General features: G+C 42.3%; 1 protein-coding gene across 1 annotated transcript in view; it reads left to right on the top strand.

Annotated features, from left to right (window-relative positions):
- CNTNAP2 (contactin associated protein 2) overlaps positions 1 to 19,275 on the top strand; it is an 869,542-nt gene that overhangs the window by 512,360 nt on the left and 337,907 nt on the right. Inside the window, exon 9 of the mRNA XM_035101355.2 lies at positions 18,978 to 19,127. Coding sequence (XP_034957246.2) covers positions 18,978 to 19,127 — 150 coding nt within the window. The remainder of the gene's footprint in view (positions 1 to 18,977; positions 19,128 to 19,275) is intronic.

Here is a 19,275-nt window from a genome sequence, read left to right as displayed (position 1 = left end):
GCGACCTTCTGCATCCATCTCTCATCCATCATTTTCTTGGTATGACATTTTTCCACCCCCCCAAAAAAATGCTCAAAGCAGCTTACAACAAAGGAAACAGAAATGCTTTTTCAAATTCATGCACTGTAAAACAATTTCATGATAACATAATAAAGCAGCAGCAACATTTTTGGCCGTCTTTCACGGATGCTTTAGTTGAGATTCCTGCATTGCAGAGGGTTGGACTAGATGACCCTGGGGGTACCTTCCAACTCTATAATTCTATGATTCTCTATGATTTTAGTAAGATATCTAGATATATGAACAAGATTACATTAGCAACATGCAACAGCAAGAATAACAAGGGAGCTTCACTGCTGCACCTTGATCCTAGAAACACCCCCCCCCAATGATGTTGCTCACAGTCCCTCTCTTGAAGCAGCTCCTTATAAGGCTTCCTGGGCAACTGGGCAAAAGGCCCAGCACACAACTTTAAGGGTTTGAGACTATTCCACAAATATGCATTTCCAGTCATTCATATTATGATTAAAGCCGCATAGATTCTTTGGATCTGAATGCAAGCATATTTAGTGCACTGCTTGTACAGAAAGGCAAGGCAAGTGACCTTATTTCAGTATTCAATAAATTGTATATATCACTTTAACTTGATGGATGAGTTCTAAATACAATTACCCCCACATGTGTCTCCCTGCACACAGAAGCAGCTGAAGAGTTCTGCATTAGTATTTCCATCTGTTGCTCTCATGTCTCCTTGTTTACTGAGGCAGGGCAAGAGAGGAGCATAGTACAAAATAGATGTGATTAAGCATCCCTTCCACCTCTAAGGAATATAGACTAAGAATCAGCAAACAACATGTAAGCAGGAGAAGAGAATAGCAGCTGTATAATAGCTGGTGCCCAGAGCTACAATTTGTCCTTGTGACCCAGATGCTAGGCCTTGTTCTCTCCTATGGCTAGATATGGAATCAATGTCATTGGTATGACATTTATGTGGAGTAATGAGTATCTGATCTTACAGGAGTTTCGCCACCCTCTCCTCCTCCTGAATGTTGAATGCTTTACCTTCCGGTAGACATAGGATTTGAAAAAGTGTGTGGCGTTTCACCTTAGTGTTATTTCTTCAACCATTTGACAAATAGATGGCAATGAATAGATGAGGTGGGGCCAGACCACTCACTGCTTGCCACAGGATGAGGCTAGATGGGTGCTGGGTGACCTTAGGGGACGAATCACCATCAGACATTTGTACTAGAGGCAGATGTTGTCCAGTAGAAAAATGTTGTCATAAATACTTCTACAATTTGGTGACTTTAGTGGTATCCTAGAATGGTGTGGGAGAATGGCACTTGCTTGCAAGAATGGATAGGATGCCACTTTAGCTCATGCCACAGTTTTTAAAACCGTAAGTCTCTGTCAAGCCAAGAAACTGGATAAATTTAGTATTTGGAAGGCAAAGGGGAATATCACTCATTCACCAGCTGCCCACTCAGCCTCTGTCCGCTGAACACATGATCTCTCAGGGATACATTCACAAATGGGTCCATGTATGAGTTCACATCATGGGTCGGCATATGTGGGTCCATCCCTACCACCTTGGTGTTGGCATACCTGCTCTTGAAAAGCTATCTTTGGATCCTGAGAAATTTGGAAACTACTGCCTGGTTGCTAGTATCCCCTTTTGTAGCTTCAGAGTGTGCTGACACTCCAAGCAATTCTGGAGGAAATGTATTCTCTGGAAACATTCTAGTTATGGTTTTGGCAGAGAATGGGTCTTTTGAAGGAGACATGCACTTCCAGGTTTGACATGTTTGTAAAAACTTTTTTTTGGGATTACAACCCTTTTATGGGATTACAAAGAAAGTTTTTGTGAGGCCCCATTGGCAAAAGCATGCCTTCGGTTACAACCTGTTTTGGTTTACAAACGGACCTCCAGAATGGATTATGGTTGTAAACCAAGGTACCCCTGTATCTGAGTTCTAATCACAAATGCTTCTTCTATTCTCATTGACAGCTGGCTTCCTACCTCTGCAATGAGAACCGGTGGGTGGTTTTGTGGGAGCGAGAGAGGAAGAGTGAGCAGAGAGAACAGGAGGTCCCTCTCCCACTTTCAGAAACTCCTGATCTAGATTAGAATGTAGCTCGGTGGGTGGCCTGGGAAATGGGTTGTCTGATGACTCTCAGGGTGCCTTCCAACTGCAGTTCTGTGATTCTATGAGATAAGAATTGTAGCACGCAATGCAGTCACAGAAGACTTCTTTCTTTATTCTTATTTATTTGAATTATATGCTCCCCTTTATCAAAATATCTCAGGGTGGTGTATAACAATCAGAACACATTTCACAGAGCACAGCAATAAAAACATAATAATAGACAGCATAATAAAAAATAATCATAACAGTCACCATCTGATTCTATGATGGTGTTTCCTGCTTGGCAGGGGGTTGGACTGGATGGCTCTTGTGGTCTCCTCCAACGCTATGATTCTATGATTGCCCCCCGCCAGCTCTAACAGGCCATGGATTATTTAATGGCCAAAGGTCTGGGTAAAGGAGAATGTTTTTGCCTGGTGCCTAAAGACATGTAACGAAGGCACCAGCCAAACCTCCCCGAGGAAAGCAAATGGGGAGCCACCACAGAAAAGGCCCATTCTCGCCTTGCCACCCTCCGGACCTCTTGTGGAGGAGGCACATGACGAAGGGCCTCAGATGATGAGCGCAGGGTCTGAGGCGGTCCTTGGTGTATTGTGGTCATGAACTGTGTAAGGCTTAGTAGGTCAAAACCAGCACTCCAAATTGGGCTACTAATTGGCAGCCAGTGCAGTTGGGCCAGAATTATAGCAAAGTCAAGTACTGAAACTGAAATTAAAAGTATCAATCCTTATGAGATGGATGCAAGCAACTATTACAAAGGGTGTGTATAATGGGACCTAAGAAAAACCATTCTTATTTATTTATGTATTAAATTTATATACCACCCTTTGTCCAAAGATCCCAGGATGGTTTACAACATAAATTTCTTAACATTTGGGGAGAATGATGCATTTTTAAGGATATTGGATATGGTAGCTATCCAGAAGGGCAAGTAAAAAGAAAAATGCTTATAAACCAAATGAACTCAAAATACACAAAATTTTATGTGCACTTTTGAAATGTTAAACGTGTCAAATATATTGATCACAGGTACTCAAAAACAACACAACACTGCATCTTCAGGAAAGGCCAAAACGACCTTGGCAACCTTAATCGAACGACCTCCCAAAGCAAAGATTGTCTGAAGTTGCTGATGTGTTCTAAGGCTACTTTGGAGTCTACCACAGAATGTCCAGGAGGAAAATGGATTAATCAAATATAAACTCCTGCATGCAAAATATAAATGTTCCCATCAGCTCTTTTCCAGATATAGTTCACAAGCAAGTCAATATAGATTTAAAACAGTATTTTGCAAGATATAAGCTTTTTTACATTTGCTTGTGCAAGTGACCCAATATAAAAAATAGCTACCTGTCTAAGCTCTCCCTCTCAATGAAGGGCAGAATGTAGAGAGTCTCACACAACAGTCCTCCAAACCACCGGCTTCAAAGACCTGCTGGGCTCATAACCCTTCCCCCATATTTTGACATTATTATATAGAACTGCATTGTTAAAAAAATCCACTTGTTTTTGTCCGAATCAGAGATAAAATAAACATGCAAGCCCCAAGGTGGGCAGACTTCCTTCCCATTTTTGGATGTGTGTGGCGGGCACTTGGTCTGCCCCCAACATGGTCCTGGAAGGCTTTGTTCCGGGGGGCCCAAATGCCAGAGACTGGCAGAGATGGGAAGACATACACCTCTTTTAGTCTTTACAAGGGACTGGTGTTGGCATTCTGCAGAAAGAAACAATCTGGAGTCTAAATGAATTTTAATAAACTTGCTGGATCACAACCTTTGCCTGCACAGTCAGGTGCAACCATGAATTGTCACCTCCTGGCAGGTATTATTCGGGACGCCTGAGGAATTTGTTCTGTGCAAATCCCACTCTGCAGCCATCTAATCTGTACCTCCTGGGCTAAGAGAGCTGCCCTTTGGATCTTGTACTGTTCAAAATTTTATGAGTCAGTTCTCCACTCAAAATAAATAAATAAATTATATACCTGTACTTAATGAGAAAATATGTTTACAAATGATATGTGAGAGAAAATAAGCTTAGACATGCATATTTTGTGAGAAAATGCATACAGTATACAAATTCTTGTGTAGGGTTTTAAATATAAAAGATAAGTACTTGATGTGGCAATGTGACCCAATGGACATGGGCCTGAAAGAGACTGATCCCTCCTTAGGTGTTACCAATATATAAGCCCCCCTAGTAACAATACTGTCATTGGCGATGTCCCGAAAATTCTTTATTTCACACTTTTTTCTCTCAGTTGCATGGCAGGTTCATAGCACTTTGCAACAGACAGGTTTTATTGTCATGGAATATACATATTTCATATTTACTTTGCTTGGTTTTATTAATAAATAATTAACTGTTGAGCACCAGAAGCTTTAATAGAACTCGGTTAGTGAAATGTTCTGAAGGTTTTCTTCTACCTAATTTGGTACAGGGCTTGTCTTCCTGCTTTGTTTGCCCCGTTGTTTGTGTGATGGATTGTGCAAAGAGAGGGAAAGCCTTGGATTCCCTGCACAGTGCTTGAGCTCCTTCATGAGGCTGCCTTTATATCCTTTGTGAAGACATTGCTCAGCTCCGCGCAAGTTAAATAATTTAGCCCCAGGCCTTGCATTGTCCCCCAGTGCCATGCGCTTGGCCAGCAGGTTTTCTTGACACTCAGTTTATAGTGTTAACATCTGCCTGTTGGTTGTTAAAAACAAAACAAAGCAGCCACGGACAAATGCAGGCTTCACCTTCTCACAGCAGTGCAGTTCTTGCAGAGCTACAGGCATAGTATAGGCAGCTTGCTTTTGATATCTATCTATTTGAGTGTATGATCAAATGCTAGGAAACAAAATTTACTATTTCCCCAGGTTCCCGAGCGATATTTACTATTTCCCCAGGTTCCCGACCCTACAGGATCAGCCTGCTTTACTTTAGTGATTAGTATAATGTTAAGCGACGCGGGTGGCGCTGTGGTCTAAACCACTGAGCCTAGGGCTTGCCGATCAGAAGGTCGGCAGTTCAAATCCCTGCGATGGGGTGAGCTCTTGTTGCTCGGTCCCAGCTCCTGCCAACCTAGCAGTTCGAAAGCACACCAGTTCAAGTAGATAAATAGGTACCGCTCCGGTGGGAAGGTAAACGGTGTTTCCGTGTGCTGCTCTGGTTCGCCAGAAGCGGCTTAGTCATGCTGGCCACATGACCCAGAAGCTTTCTGCGGACAAATGCTGGCTCCCTTGGCCAGTAAAGCGAGATGAGCGCCGCAACCCCAGAGTCGTTCACAACTGGACTTAACGGTCAGGGGTTCCTTTACCTTTATAATGTTAAGCACTAAATTGATGTTGCTGTTATGTTGTTGATACCAACTGCAATAACAACAACATTGTGACATCACAATAGATGATAGATAGAAAGATAGAAATAGAGGTTTATATTTATGACCGGCATTTATTTAGTGCTCTACTCAGTTCACCTCTCTTCATAGGGGAGCCGCTCCATCCTCTTTCATCTGTTTAACAACATTATGATATTGGCAATTTTATTTTCCGTTCCTTTCCTAATGATCGCTAGCATTGAATTTGCCTTTATCACATCTGGTGACATCTTCATCAAGCAATCCATTATGACCCCAAGATCCCACCCACCAACAGTTTGAACCCAAGTTCTTTTTCTTGTGGCGTTATGATGATGCATTTTTGAGAATCCAGTTGGATTATAAGCAGGATATAAAGCAGCCATGCATACATAAATCTTTTCAACTACACTAGACTACAAACATCAGCAAAAAAAATGGCTAATGCTGCATCAACAGAAGTATAGTATCCAAATCAAGGGTAGTAATAATACCTCTCTGTTCATCTCTTTTCATCCCATGCATAGTCCTATGTTAAATTCTACTGGGAGGTGGGAAGCCGTGGGGGGGGGGCAGAAGGAATGCCAGCCTGGTCACTGGTTGAACCCATCCAGCCCTGCTGCTGCTGGTGCATTGGCATCAGGACCGGCCCTACGTCCAGGCTGGGTGGCGCAGGGCACCACGGCGCCGGCCCGCCAGGAGGGCGCCGCGAGCTGCGCCCGCCTGCTGCCCGGTCCGCCATGCAGCTGCGCCCACGGCAACCGCGCTGTGCCTGCCCGCCGCGCAGCAGTGCCTGTGGCAGCCGCACTGTGCCCGCCCGCCCACCGCGCTGGGAAACGGGGAGGGGGGGCGCCGGAGGGATCCGTCGCTCCATGGCACCAGGGGCGCTTAAGACGGCCCTGATTGGCATCATTTCAACCTTCTTGCCCCCACTCCCTGCTTCTGTTTCCTGGTTATGAACACCAGAGATCAGGTGGCAGGAGGCTTTCAGTATCACCTGAGAAATATGACACAATACCTATGCAATTCCATGTTATTTCACAACCTCTGATATAAAGATGCAGGTATATTATTTTGCCTTTGTGCTCTTATACATGTACCATGGAAGTGAGCAGCAATATGTACCCAAAGGGGACTCGTTAATGATTCCTCGCGTCACCTGCTTATTTTATTTTATTTTATTATTATTTTTGCAAACCAGACTGCTGTTATTGGCACAGAATTGAGGCTACTAGAAATAACTGGTAAACCTCGTCACTTGGAGCAATGGACAGCAAACATCCCAGTCCCAGGAACCACAAGAATGTCAGATGCTTTATTTGGTAGCCGCAGAGTTAACTGGTTGCAAAAACTTCACTGGACTGCTGGAAAAGCCTCAACACTGAAACTGGAACACAGGCTAAATTCAGTGGGCTTTTTTTTAATGCTTCTGATTCAACTTGAAGATTTTTCTATCAAAATGCAGGCTTCATTGAGATTTCTTAATGTGCAATTCAAACAGCTTTATTATAACCAACCCTATTAATGCAGCAGGACTATCTGCTTCCCCAAAGCATGACATTTCTATGGAAACCCTGTGAAACATCCTCATTTTGATTTGCACGATTTTTTATTATTTGGATGAACTCTGACGATTCCTGGGGCACAGCAGCCAGAACAAATTTGAGCTATAAAAGCCCAAGCTCCATTTAATGGTGACTGAACTTGGTCCAAGCTGTAATAGAAACAAGTCTGTGAAGAGATGCTTCCTCCTATGTTTGCTTTTTATAAACATCATTAACATTGAAATATGTAATGAATGCTTCCCCTTTTTGTGTAGCGCTGAACAAACTGAGGACCCTCAACAAACAAATTACCCTAATTACTAATATTTTAGAATACATCAACATTTAATTACCAGCATGACAAACTCTGTCAATATTTAAAGGTCATTTGATTCTTGTAAAGCTTTTAGAAAACCAGAAAAATATAGGGGGAAATATAAAGCAACTGTGCTGTGTTTCTTGTATAAACTGTGTTGAGAAACCAGAGTCCGGCTCTCTTGGTGTGAGAAGTGGCTGGAATGGCAGGTGCCCGGGTGGGAAGCCAAGGGGCGCTGAGGGGGGAGGGAGGGGCATTGCCATTGGCAACCTCAAGCACTGAGAAAGTAAATCCTATTCATGTGCAGGGTGGATGAGAGGAACACCCCTTTGCCCAGCAGTGAATGTGCTGGATGTTGGTTGATTGATTTACTTATATGCCACTTTCCCACAGTGAGCTGTGCCCAAAGTGCTTACAGCAAACTTTCAAAACATCAAAATACAGGGCTTTGGAAATATAGGTACACTAAGCTCACAACAGCATACTTAACAGGTTACAGTTAAATACTATTGTTGTGTAGTGGGTCCTCAGTGATTTCAGCTCAGTGCAAATAAGAAACAGGAGGCGAGGATCTGGTACAACATCTCTTTACTTCAAAGAACAAGTAAGAGCCAGAACACCGGGAATGGGGAAAACTGGGGCTTATATAGTAACAGAGAACTAGCAGGGAAAAGATACATTTTGGCGGGAACCAATGGCAAGGATTCCCTCCAGCGTAAACCAATCCAGCAGCGGATCCAAATCCTGCACTCTGAACTCCAGATTTTTTTCCATAAATTTCCATGATATATTGTCCGCCTTCTCGGCGTCGACAAAGATTAAGGCAGCTTTTATGTCAATTCTTGTATCTAGGTATTCAATTATATCTATCACAGTTCTTACGTTATTTCTCATTTGGCGCCCAGGCAGAAATCCAGATTGATCCTTGTGTATAATCTCATTCAGTATCTTTTTCCACCTGTTTGCCAGAATATCTGCATAAATCTTGTAATCTGTGTTAAGCAACGATATTGGACGATAATTTTTAACATTCATCAAATCAGTATGTCCTTTTGGGATCAGTGTGATAAAGGCATTTTTCCAAGAATTCGGAATCTCCCCCCCTTATTAGAATATTGTTCATTACTTTCAGCAGAGTTGGTGATAATTGTTCTGACAATTCTTTATAAAAATTTGCTGAAAGTCCCAGGAGCCTTCCCTGCCTTTAGTCTTACAATTGCTTCCTGTAACTCTTCCATTTCAATAGGTCCATTTAAGTATAATCTCTGACCTTCTGATATTTTTTCCAGCATATGAGATTTTAGGTATTTTTCCATATCCTCCTCCGCCTCTTTACCCTTTTGATATAGCTGAACCAGCAAATGATATACGTTCCCGCTAGAACTTATACATTCAAATAAACTCTGTAATACAATACAATAAACTCTATATTACAATACATACTTGGCTGTGCTATTACTTTAATACACAACAACTACAACCCACATTTAACTAATACATAGCAGTAAAAAAAAAAACCACAACATGAGATCAATATACATGGGCAGAGAGTATTTCAACAGGGCCTAAATCTTGCTACCTTTATTTTCTCTCTGCCCATGAATATTGATCTCATTTTGTTTTTGTTTTTGGGGGGGATGTGTCTTCTCACCAGGCTGGATGGTTCTCTCCACTGGTAGCAGCAGCAGCAGCAGCAAAGGGGAAATACCAGGGAATGGCCGTGACGCCAAGTCCTCTCCTTCAGCCTCCTTGATGGTCCAGCACCTACAGTTGGTCTTGCTAGATTGTCTGTATGTAAGGAGAGGTGAATATCAGAAGTTATATCAGAGAAATAGACTGCATTTTGGTATTGCTTTAGGAGGACAACATTTCCCGACATTGTGTGCTCCTAGGGTTCCTACACAGCCCATGCACTTTATTTTGTTTTACACACACCATCAATTCCCAGTTCTCTTCCTTCCAGAAGATGCCACTAAAAGGCTGCCCAAATCTTCCAAATGCTCCAAGGGGATAGTAGGACAAAATACTGGTTTCTGTTGAGATACACCTTGCATTGTACCTACGCGTGTGTGTGTGTGTGTGTGTGTGTGTGTGTGTGTGTGTGTGTAAACAAAGTGTACTGTATATACTGCTTGATTGTAAGAAAACCTCTCAGTGATTTACAGAAATATAGACCTCAACATGAGATGGTGGCGGGCTCAGAACTCTTTGTTAAGTTTCTGCAGCTACAGGAGAAGCTGTCCTTGATCACTGAATTTTCATTTGGGCTCTGTTAAAATTCATCCCAGGGTCTGGCAGGGGAAAATATTATCCCCGATAAAATGGCAGGTCCAGCATGAAATGACATAGGCCATATCTTGGCCACCTAGTTTTATGGTAGATTGGAGCAATATTCATTGCAGTGGCAGGTATTCATTCTGAACAGCGTAAAGAAACACAAGCTGCATTATGTTTTGGTAAAAGCAAGCTGTGTTTGTGGGAGAGAGAATGAATAGGAACTTTGGCTATGTGCACCCATTTTATTCTGGAATCACTGGAGACTGTGCTTGTTTTTCCTATGTAGTACACACACAATTTAGATCTACTGCATATTTTTTGCACCTAAAAAGTGCTTGAAAAAATAGTTTCATTCTGAAAATAGCTCATTGTAGATTGATTTTGCAATGTGTCCATATGAAAACTGATGGAGGGGGTCCTAGCAATGGGGGGTATGGATCTGCACCTGCCCAGTGACATTGTGGATGGATATATACCATGATGGTGATGGTGATCCTTTAAATTTGTATACTGCCCTTCATCTGAAGATCCCAGGGCGGTTCACAACATAAAATCGCAATCAGCGCTTCCTTCTTCACTCAGGGCATGTGCAGAGAGGAGAAGGCATGGATCACCTAACCCAGAGTTTCAAGTGTGTATCAGGAAACCAGACCCACACTTGTGCATGACAGGATCTAGAATCAATCTAGATTGAAAGCAGTGTGTTGAGGATGAGCATGAGCAATTCCAGATTGGGGAAAACTATGGTTTTCTGCTACAAATGGGTTAGTGACTATGCACCTTTATCTAAAGTCTCAATCACATCACAAAATTATTGTCTGTGAGGATTTGAATCCACAATGGACCTTACATAGCCAACTTATTTAACAGGAATTCAGCATGTGTGCCAACTATCCTCCATCCTATGATGAAAGGAAGCAGACTTTTGACTGACCACTTGTGGGTGTGGGTGGGTGTTTTTCGCACTAATAGCTTTCCTTTCCCTTCCTCCCCCACAACAAACAGACACCAAATCTAACAGACACCACACAAATGGAAAAAAGAAATGAGGAAGAAAGAGGGAAACAAGTAAATTCAGGCACCAGTTTTTTTAAGTCACATCCCTCAAAAAAAGCAAGCCTTATGAAACTTTTGGCTTTGCTCAAAATTTCTCAGATGTTTCACGAAAGCAGGAGGCTGCAAATTTACCAAACTGCCAACTCTATTCTTAGGAAATACCAGTTTTGCTGAGGGCATTGAACATCTTCATTGGTCTTACTGAAACTTGTTTTGCTTCCTTTGATTCCCCCAATTGTCTCTCCCAAGAAAGAACCTCCAAATTTGCCCCCAAAAAAATGTGTTTCAGAGAAATTCCTGATTTTATACTCGGGTGGAAACAGTCAATGTGGACCCTATGGATATATTTCATGTAGGATTTGAGGAAATGATGTTTTCCCTGGGGATTGCCAAAACAATTGCTTGGTGATTTTTCAATTTGTTGCCAGTATGAATAAACTCAATGTAAAATATTCTGCTACAAGACTGCACTGCATCAGTGTATGTGGTATGACTGTTAAAAGTAGTACGTGCAACCTCATTCTGTTCTCTAATTTAGCAGCTTGCTTTTCCAGTGTGCAACCAGTGCTTCACAATGCAACAGCAGGCCATTTGATCAAAAGTTATGCTGTTACATCAAACACAGGCATTTTCTTGCTCTGCTGGTCTCTTGGGAGTGACAGCAAAGCTAATAGCTATATTAACTTTTCTGTAAGTTGAAGCATTTTTATGTGAGCACTCGAGCTTAAAAGAAACAGGTTTCCACTTTATCCTTTTTTTTCTGAGAGCAAGCGCTGGACACATGACAAAGAGCTAAATGAAGTGCTAAAGTTCTACATGAGAAGAGAATTTCTAATGCTCCTGTTCCCTGTGGGAGTCCCCTGCCAATTTCCAGGCCACCTATGTGGGTCCAGTTGTCAGTGGCAACAGTGTCTGTGTTGGAATGAAAACTAAGTTGTGCTCACCCACGTCTAACTGACAGTGTCACGAGACAATCCCTTTGGGACAATCCCTTTGGGACAATCAGCTGACTGATTTATTACAATTCATCTCATGATTTGTGTGGCTCAATGATTTATCTTCATAAACAGCTCATGACAGCCTCTATTAAGCATCAGGATGATGTTACCCAGAGTAAAGGATGAGGCAAGGATAATTTGTTTTCATGATTTACTGACGATGCTCTCATAATTAGTCACTGTGTATGTGACAGGGCACTTAATGTATATGAAGTTCAGCGCTGAATCTCCAAGGATAGCAACATGTGAGATGAAAGGACAGGGTGTGAGTTTTCTCTCTCTCTCCCTTTCTCACACAAACACACACAAAGCCTATGGGAAGGGTGAAATGGTGGGACCAGCCAGCCAAGCTGCACTACTTTGTTTCTGTCCTGAATCCTGTGTGCCCAGTCAGACACACAGTCCCAAGGGGGCAACGCTAGAAAGTAGTCAGAAGTCAAAACAGGTCCAATCTTGATGGATGCATCTCAGTTTGCTCTAGCTGAGCAGCTGTGTCTCTCCACTTGCCCTGAGCCAAATCCATCTGAGTGACCACAACCTCCTCCCAGACCTGAAGAGCCCCATGATCCCCACTAGCAATCTGGGCTGTGTTCCCTTGCCTGCCTCAGCCTCCTGGAATGCACTACCCACTGTTCCCAGCACCACAGAGCCCACCGTGTCCACAGAGAAGGGGGCACCTCTGGTTCTGGTGATGTCCCCCCCTTCCCTGGCTCCCCTGAACTGTCAGCTGCCCCTGCAACATCCTCTGATGTCCCATGAGTACCTCCTAAGTCCCCCCAACCCCCTTCCCCATCTCCAGCTTGTCCCAGTCTGTTCCAATCAAGGCTACCCTTCTTGTCAAGATCCTCTTCCCTTTCCTCGGTTGTCCTGCCAGTTCATGGCAGTGCCCAACTGGCCAATGCATGCAGCAGGTGGGCGGCACAAGCCAATTTTACGTGAATCTCCCTTTAGTGTGCCACAAGCAAAGAACAGAAGTGAATCTGGTTTGCTGTGCTTCTATAAAGAGTCTTTATAGAAGTTACTCCTATTCATATCTAAGTGAACATGTCTAAGGGTAGGTTTTCTTAACCCACGTAAGGTGTGAATTAAGCCCGTGGTTCCCACAAAAAGGGTACAATACTTGGCCATCCCTGCTATTTAAATACCTCATGCGTTCCTTCGCATGCCACAGAAGCTTCATTTTTGCTGATGGATAATATTAGCTAGACAAGTATAATTTTATTTGCCTTTCAGGCCAGTAACTCTCCTGCTGTGGATTGATGGCTAAAATGGAATCCTTTCTAAAGAAATTACATATGAATAAAGAGTGAGGCAAATCTTTAGTTTTATTCACTGAATCAGAGCAGAGGTGGAGACACTTACTGCTGCTACTTTTCTTCAGATCTACCAAGTTTCTAATTAGACAGCATTAATTGTGTATGCAGGCTTGTTCATCCCACCCTCCAGAGGGTTGCTAAAAAGTGCTGCTAAAATATGCTTCCAGACAAAAGTTGTATTTAAAGTGTCAATGCCATTGGGAGTGCCTAAGCATCTGGCAAACACTGCTAAATCTTCCTGCTTAGCTATCCTGAAAATTCACTGTTGGTTCACCTTCCTAAATTTTCATTGATATATCATCAGAAGAATATGTTGGCTTAAACCAAGAGGTTGTACAAAGGTGTGTGTTGTACAGAAACACTTGCATCAATGCTGTAAATTTTTGAAAGAAAAACTAATGAAGAGGCATTCCCGGTGTTTAATCACTACTACGGTAGTACTATAGAGAATTTGAAGGGAGGTTTTAGCCTCTGTTCTCCCCACCAAACAGCAGCCATCCACTATGAGATTGCATCCTTATTTTTCAATTAATTATGAGCTGAGAATCAAGTCTAGAATTAATGAACAAATTTGAATGGAAATATGAGGTTGGAACGTGGTGCCAAGGGATTGTCATTACAAAAGAAGGTTTAAAATGTAACAAAAAATAAAACAAAATACCACCCACCCTAACTTTCAGATGTTTTAAAAGATCTCATAAATGTCCCCATGACTGTGTTAATTTAAAGTGCTCTCCCCCCATAGCTGAAAATGAGGAGGGTGTTTTTTTGAGCCAGGGCTTTAAAAGGGGGGGGAGATGCTTAGCGCTTTGGCTCAGGACCCCCTTCCACCGCAAGACCTTTCCTGGAGATCCATTTGTAAGTGTAGCATTTCACATATAGGTTGTTTGCACCTGCTAGTCTTTTAGTGATTTGCTGATTTCAGTGTTTCTGCTGGTTTTAGAGTTTTATGGTTTCAGTTCATCTTAATATTTTTGCTATGATTTTTGGATCCACCCTGAAAGCTTTCTAAAATTTATTTATTTGGGTGTTTACTTTTTTCTTTTTTGTAAATTTACAAAAGAATAATATAAAATAATGAGTGAGAAATGTCCTAATTTTCATCTGAGGAATGTTGGAGGGTGTCCTGCAGATAACCCATTCAGTTGGGATCATGTGACCTGGAGGGTAATTTATATTTACAGGTTTTTTGGGGGGGGTATTTTTGCTCCTGCTTTAATTGTTTGCTCTTAATTTTACTCTCCATCTGGAAGTAAGTTGTATGTAGAGGTTTTAATATGGATATTCTAAGTGACAAATAATCAGAGGGGAGAGAGTCAGTTGCCTGTGCCTAGAATTCTCTGAGCAATCTTTTGGGCTGCTGGTTTACCTGCTTGACTTCCTGACTTACCTCCAGATTAATAATTCTGATAATGAGTATTCTTTGCTCATACTTTAGAGTCAATAAATGGCTCTAAAATCCATTTAATGAAAAATAGCCTAACACTCATTTACTTCAGTTGCACAGATCATTCCATATTGATTTGATCTCTCAAGATCAACTATAAAGACATTTGAGAATTAACTGCTGTAATGTTGTTTGAAGAATAATTAGCATATGGTGTCTTTTGCTATTTCTTACAAGATTTTTTGAATTTGCAAAAAAATAAAAATAAAATGGTACTCATTAAACCATTTCTTTCTCCATGTATCTTATAACAGAAACATCTGTTCCTTCTTGTTCAATCAAAGTGACAATCTCAAGAGTCCCAATTTTAAAAGTAATGCCATTTAAAAGAAATTCTAGCAAGACAGAATATGCTTCATTAACATATCTAATTTGCACATGAAAAAGAAGTTTCTGTGACTCGCAAGAGGGTTGTGGTTGCATGCTTTAAATAAGCAAGTTAAGAATTTTCTAAAATAATGCATGGAAGAATAAAGGCAGCAAAATGCAGTTATAAATTGATACAAAATATTAAGTAGAGACTTCTAAGTATATATTTATACCTGATGCATGTTCTACTTCTTGAGCTGTACCAATTTTAATTTAAAATTCTTTCTGCACACATAACACCAATCAATGGACTTACATAGAGATAATCAGAAGTTTCTGTAAATTTGAAACTGTCAGATTTTCAATTTTGTTGCTTCAGGGTTCCTTGATGAATAAGGAGGAAAGAAGGATCTGAAACTGAATTTCACAATGCCAATTCCAGAGTGTGACAAAGAGAAGGACCTTCCAGCATGGTTAAAAATAGAGAGCAGCCCAGGGAACTGAATCAGTTTGCTGGATATATTTATACCCCACATTTCAAAGTTTTATTTCTAGCGCAGTTTATTAAAAAAGTACTGTAAACAATAAAATAAGGAATTGTTGAAACAGAAGGACTCTTATGTGGAGATTTGGTGGAATCTTGCAGAAGCGCCTCATGATTGGTTCTGTTTTCTTCTTGTCATTAGCTTCCTTGAGCCCTTTAGTCAAAGTAAGTGTGCATGCCACATGTTCTAGACAAAAGCATGGCTGTCAGGAGCAGTTTAGCAGCACAATTCTTATGACTTTTAGCAAATAAGCCAAGTCATATGATATACAGTAAGCCTGCAACTTACTTGGGGGTTATGTTCCGGGGATCACTCCTGATGCCAAAATCACAAATAGTCAAAACACAATGGGTTCACTGGCAGGTGGGACTGCCCCCTTTCCTGCCCTTTTTAACTGAAATATGCATCTCAGGTGTCAAAGGCTGCACCTTTAGCATTCGTTGAAGACTGTATAGTGAAGGTGCCGGATGGACCTCTGTGGGGAGGGAGTGCCACAACTTGGGGGCTGTCACAGAGTATTCTGGGCCACCAATTTTGTCCAGGGTGGTGAGGCACCATTAATCTTTGGGTCCAGTCAATTAACCAGCTACAAATCCACCTAATAGTTACAGTATGACGTATTACCAGCTTCTCTTCAAGAACCAAGACCAAGATTGTGATATTTGGTGGACACAGTCCTAGCTGTAGATAGTGCTTGGAACAGCAGACTCTAGAACAAACTCACTCATTTAGATACCTGGGTGTACTTTTTAGTGAAACACTCTCTTGGAAGTGTAATATGGAGTTGATGAAAGTCAAAGCACAGAAAACCCAGTGAAGGCACTGATGAAGTTCTGTTCCAATAAGGGAGAGCAGCTGGTTGAACCTACCCTAAGTGCTTGCTCAAATGCTCTATGGGGGTGAAATCTGGGCTCTGATTCACACTCCATTCAAATCCATTTGAAGTTTTGGAATCTGTGGAGAATAACTTTATTCAGAAGCTATGCCATCAGGAAGATCAGCAGCTATTCTTCATACAGAATCCAGGTGGCCAACAAGGCAATAGCAGACTACACTCAGTTAAAGTATACGTTTAAAAATTGCTACCATGCCAATTGGGCGTTTTCCTGCTTTGTGCTACATGAATTTGGGTGATAAGCAATTCTGAGAAGCAGCTGCTCAATATATTTTAGACTATTAAACTGTTATTCTGTTCTGGAACTAGGGATTGGCTCTTCTGATGGAGTCTAGGACTTGCAACTAATTTAGAACACCAAATTTTCCTCTTGGTATCTACTCTTGTGAACAGAGCATTTTAGAGCTAATTATCTGATCAAACTGTCACCATTTTCTTTAAGAAATGCCTTTATTGAGCTGCGTTTCCAAGTGATGTCCACTGCAGTCTTGGGTGGCTGCTACAAGAAGGTCCTGTACGCAGACAGACTTTGTCTTTGTGGTCAGTCTCAGGTGGAAGACATCATTCATTATTTGTTCGCCTGCCCCTTATCAAGAAACCCACAAGATCACTTTCTGAAACCTTTGTTCACACAAGCAAGCAGGTACAGCCTGGTAGAAATGGGCCAGTTTCTTTTGGGTGACAATAATAGCTTCAGAACACACAAGGCGACCATCTAGGCACTGGCTGCGAAAGAAAGAAAGGGAGGGAGGGAGGGACTTAGATAATACCTCTATCCTTGCAGAGGGCACAGATTTCTGTTCGCTGAGTTTGCACTCCGCTTGCTTCAAGACCAGGTATACCAGCCTCCTTTTTCTTCAGTGTGAGTCTGTAGCAATTTGCTGCGGTCACTTACTCTCTAGGCTTTTGGGTAATTAGGTAAAGGTAAAGGGACCCCTGACCATTAGGTCCAGTCGTGACCGACTCTGGGGTTGCGGCACTCATCTCGCTCTATTGGCCAAGGGAGCCGGCGTACAGCTTCCAGGTCATGTGGCCAGAATGACTAAGCTGCTTCTGGCGAACTAGAGCAGCGCACAGAAATGCTGTTTACCTTCCCACTTGGAGCAGTACCTATTTATCTACTTGCACTTTGATATTGCTTTCGAACTGCTAGGTTGGCAGGAGCTGGGACCGAGCAACGGGAGCTCACCCCGTCGCGGGGATTCGAACTGCCGACTTTCTGATCGGCAAGCCCTAGGCTCTGTGGTTTAACCCACAGCGCCACCCATGTCCCGGGTGGGTAATTAGGGACTCTCTTACTCTTTAGGATTCAGGGGCATGAGTGTACTAATTAATTAGTTGCTGCCCGCATACTCTGTAACATTCAGTCTAAAGCACTATGCATTAACTCCTTGTCTTTCTTTTATGTGTCATAAACCAATCTTTTTCTACTTCCTGGTGTGACAAGTGCTTTATTGTGTATAAGAGCTCAAGGTTTATGCACATTTTAAATGGATGCTTGCCCGACTCCATGCAAAATGTCCCAGTCCTTTCAGGCGTGTGTGTTGGGTTCAAATGTGCACTGGACATGCATGTGGGTTCAGTCACATGCCTTGTAACAATGCGCACTAGGGCTGCAGTTCTCTGCACAGTTACTTTTGAGTAAATAGGATTCAGCAGCAAACTTTGGTCCACATTTTCTCTTTATTCTGGTTACAACAATTATCTCTCGAGAAGCCAGGTGCTTTGTCAGCAGCAGCCTAATGATTTGCTTGTGATTATCTTTGGGAATGTGATGGTTTTTAAAAAATAAATGATCCACCTGAAATAAATCACACTACTTGGGTCAAAAAAATTTTTTGTATGTCCTTGCCTTAATATTCTTCAATAAATAATGTGTGAACCAGTCATGTTTCTATGATCAGTTTTCATTTTGAATGGAGTGAATAAGGTTTATGTTACAGGGACTACCCAAACTTTGGTGAAAGTCAGCATTCATATATTGTAGTCCCAGTCCCATCTCCCCACTTTCCGCCATGAGACCCAAGTGAGGTGTAGCAGAACAGACTTAAACAGACAACGATCTGGATTAAAAATGTGCCAGGGATTATGGCCTCCCCAAGATGTCAATCTACTGAGGTGGCTGTCCTAAGGTCACCACTGGAAGCTCCAAGTCTCGTCTGCCCCCACCCTTGGCTTCCGAACAGAGACCCACTGAGATCCTCTAATGGGGTACCCTGAATACACCACTGGTTTATGACAGGGTGATGCACCACTTCACCCCATGCTTAAAGACTTGGATTCCACCCAGCGTCTTAATGTTTTGTGCTGTGATGTTTTGCCCTAACCTTGACTGGGCACAGCAGCAGCCATTGCCTGGCCAGCCAGCAAGGCACTGCCCATTTGGTGGGGCCTCTGATTGGCGCATTAGAAGCAGGGTTATACCCCAACGGCTGGCGAGCATGTAAGAGCTGTCTGCTGGGGTGGTGGCTGAGGGTGAGGGGCTGCAACCCCCGCCCACCTGGAAAGGGTGAGCATCCATTATTCTCCAATAGAGATACATCACTTCTCCAGACATACGCAAGGGGATGTGGGAAATTTTATTGGGTAACAGCTGTCACCATGACATGCAGCTGTCACCTAATTTTGCACATGTTGAATGCTTTCAAATGTTGACTGATAAATGACTTCTTATACAACTACCGTAGTCTGACAATATTCTACAGCTAACCCTACCCCACTGTCCTAGGAGATTCAAGACAGATTAGGAAATGGAAAGATAACCAGGCTGTCTCTTTCTCCCACTTGCAGGGGCTGGACTCAATGACGGGCAGTGGCATGAGGTTCGGTTCTTAGCAAAGGAAAATTTTGCAGTGCTCACCATTGACGGTGATGAAGCCTCTTCCGTTCGAAGTAACAGCCCTCTGAAAGTTTTGACAGGAGAGAAATATCTGTTTGGAGGTAAAGATTTTCACTATATGTTCTGAGAAGAGTGTTTATGAAAGGGGGATATTTTGCTTTCAATAAGGTCTTTCCTTGTGAACAATGCAAATCACATCACCATAAATGTTTCCATTCTTAAAATGGTTTTGACTTTATTGTTAGGAAA

Source organism: Zootoca vivipara, chromosome 12, assembly GCF_963506605.1.
Source record: "Zootoca vivipara chromosome 12, rZooViv1.1, whole genome shotgun sequence".
Classification (NCBI taxonomy): domain Eukaryota; kingdom Metazoa; phylum Chordata; class Lepidosauria; order Squamata; family Lacertidae; genus Zootoca; species Zootoca vivipara.
Note: the sequence above shows the minus strand (reverse complement) of the source record. Positions and strands in the feature narration are given on the sequence as shown.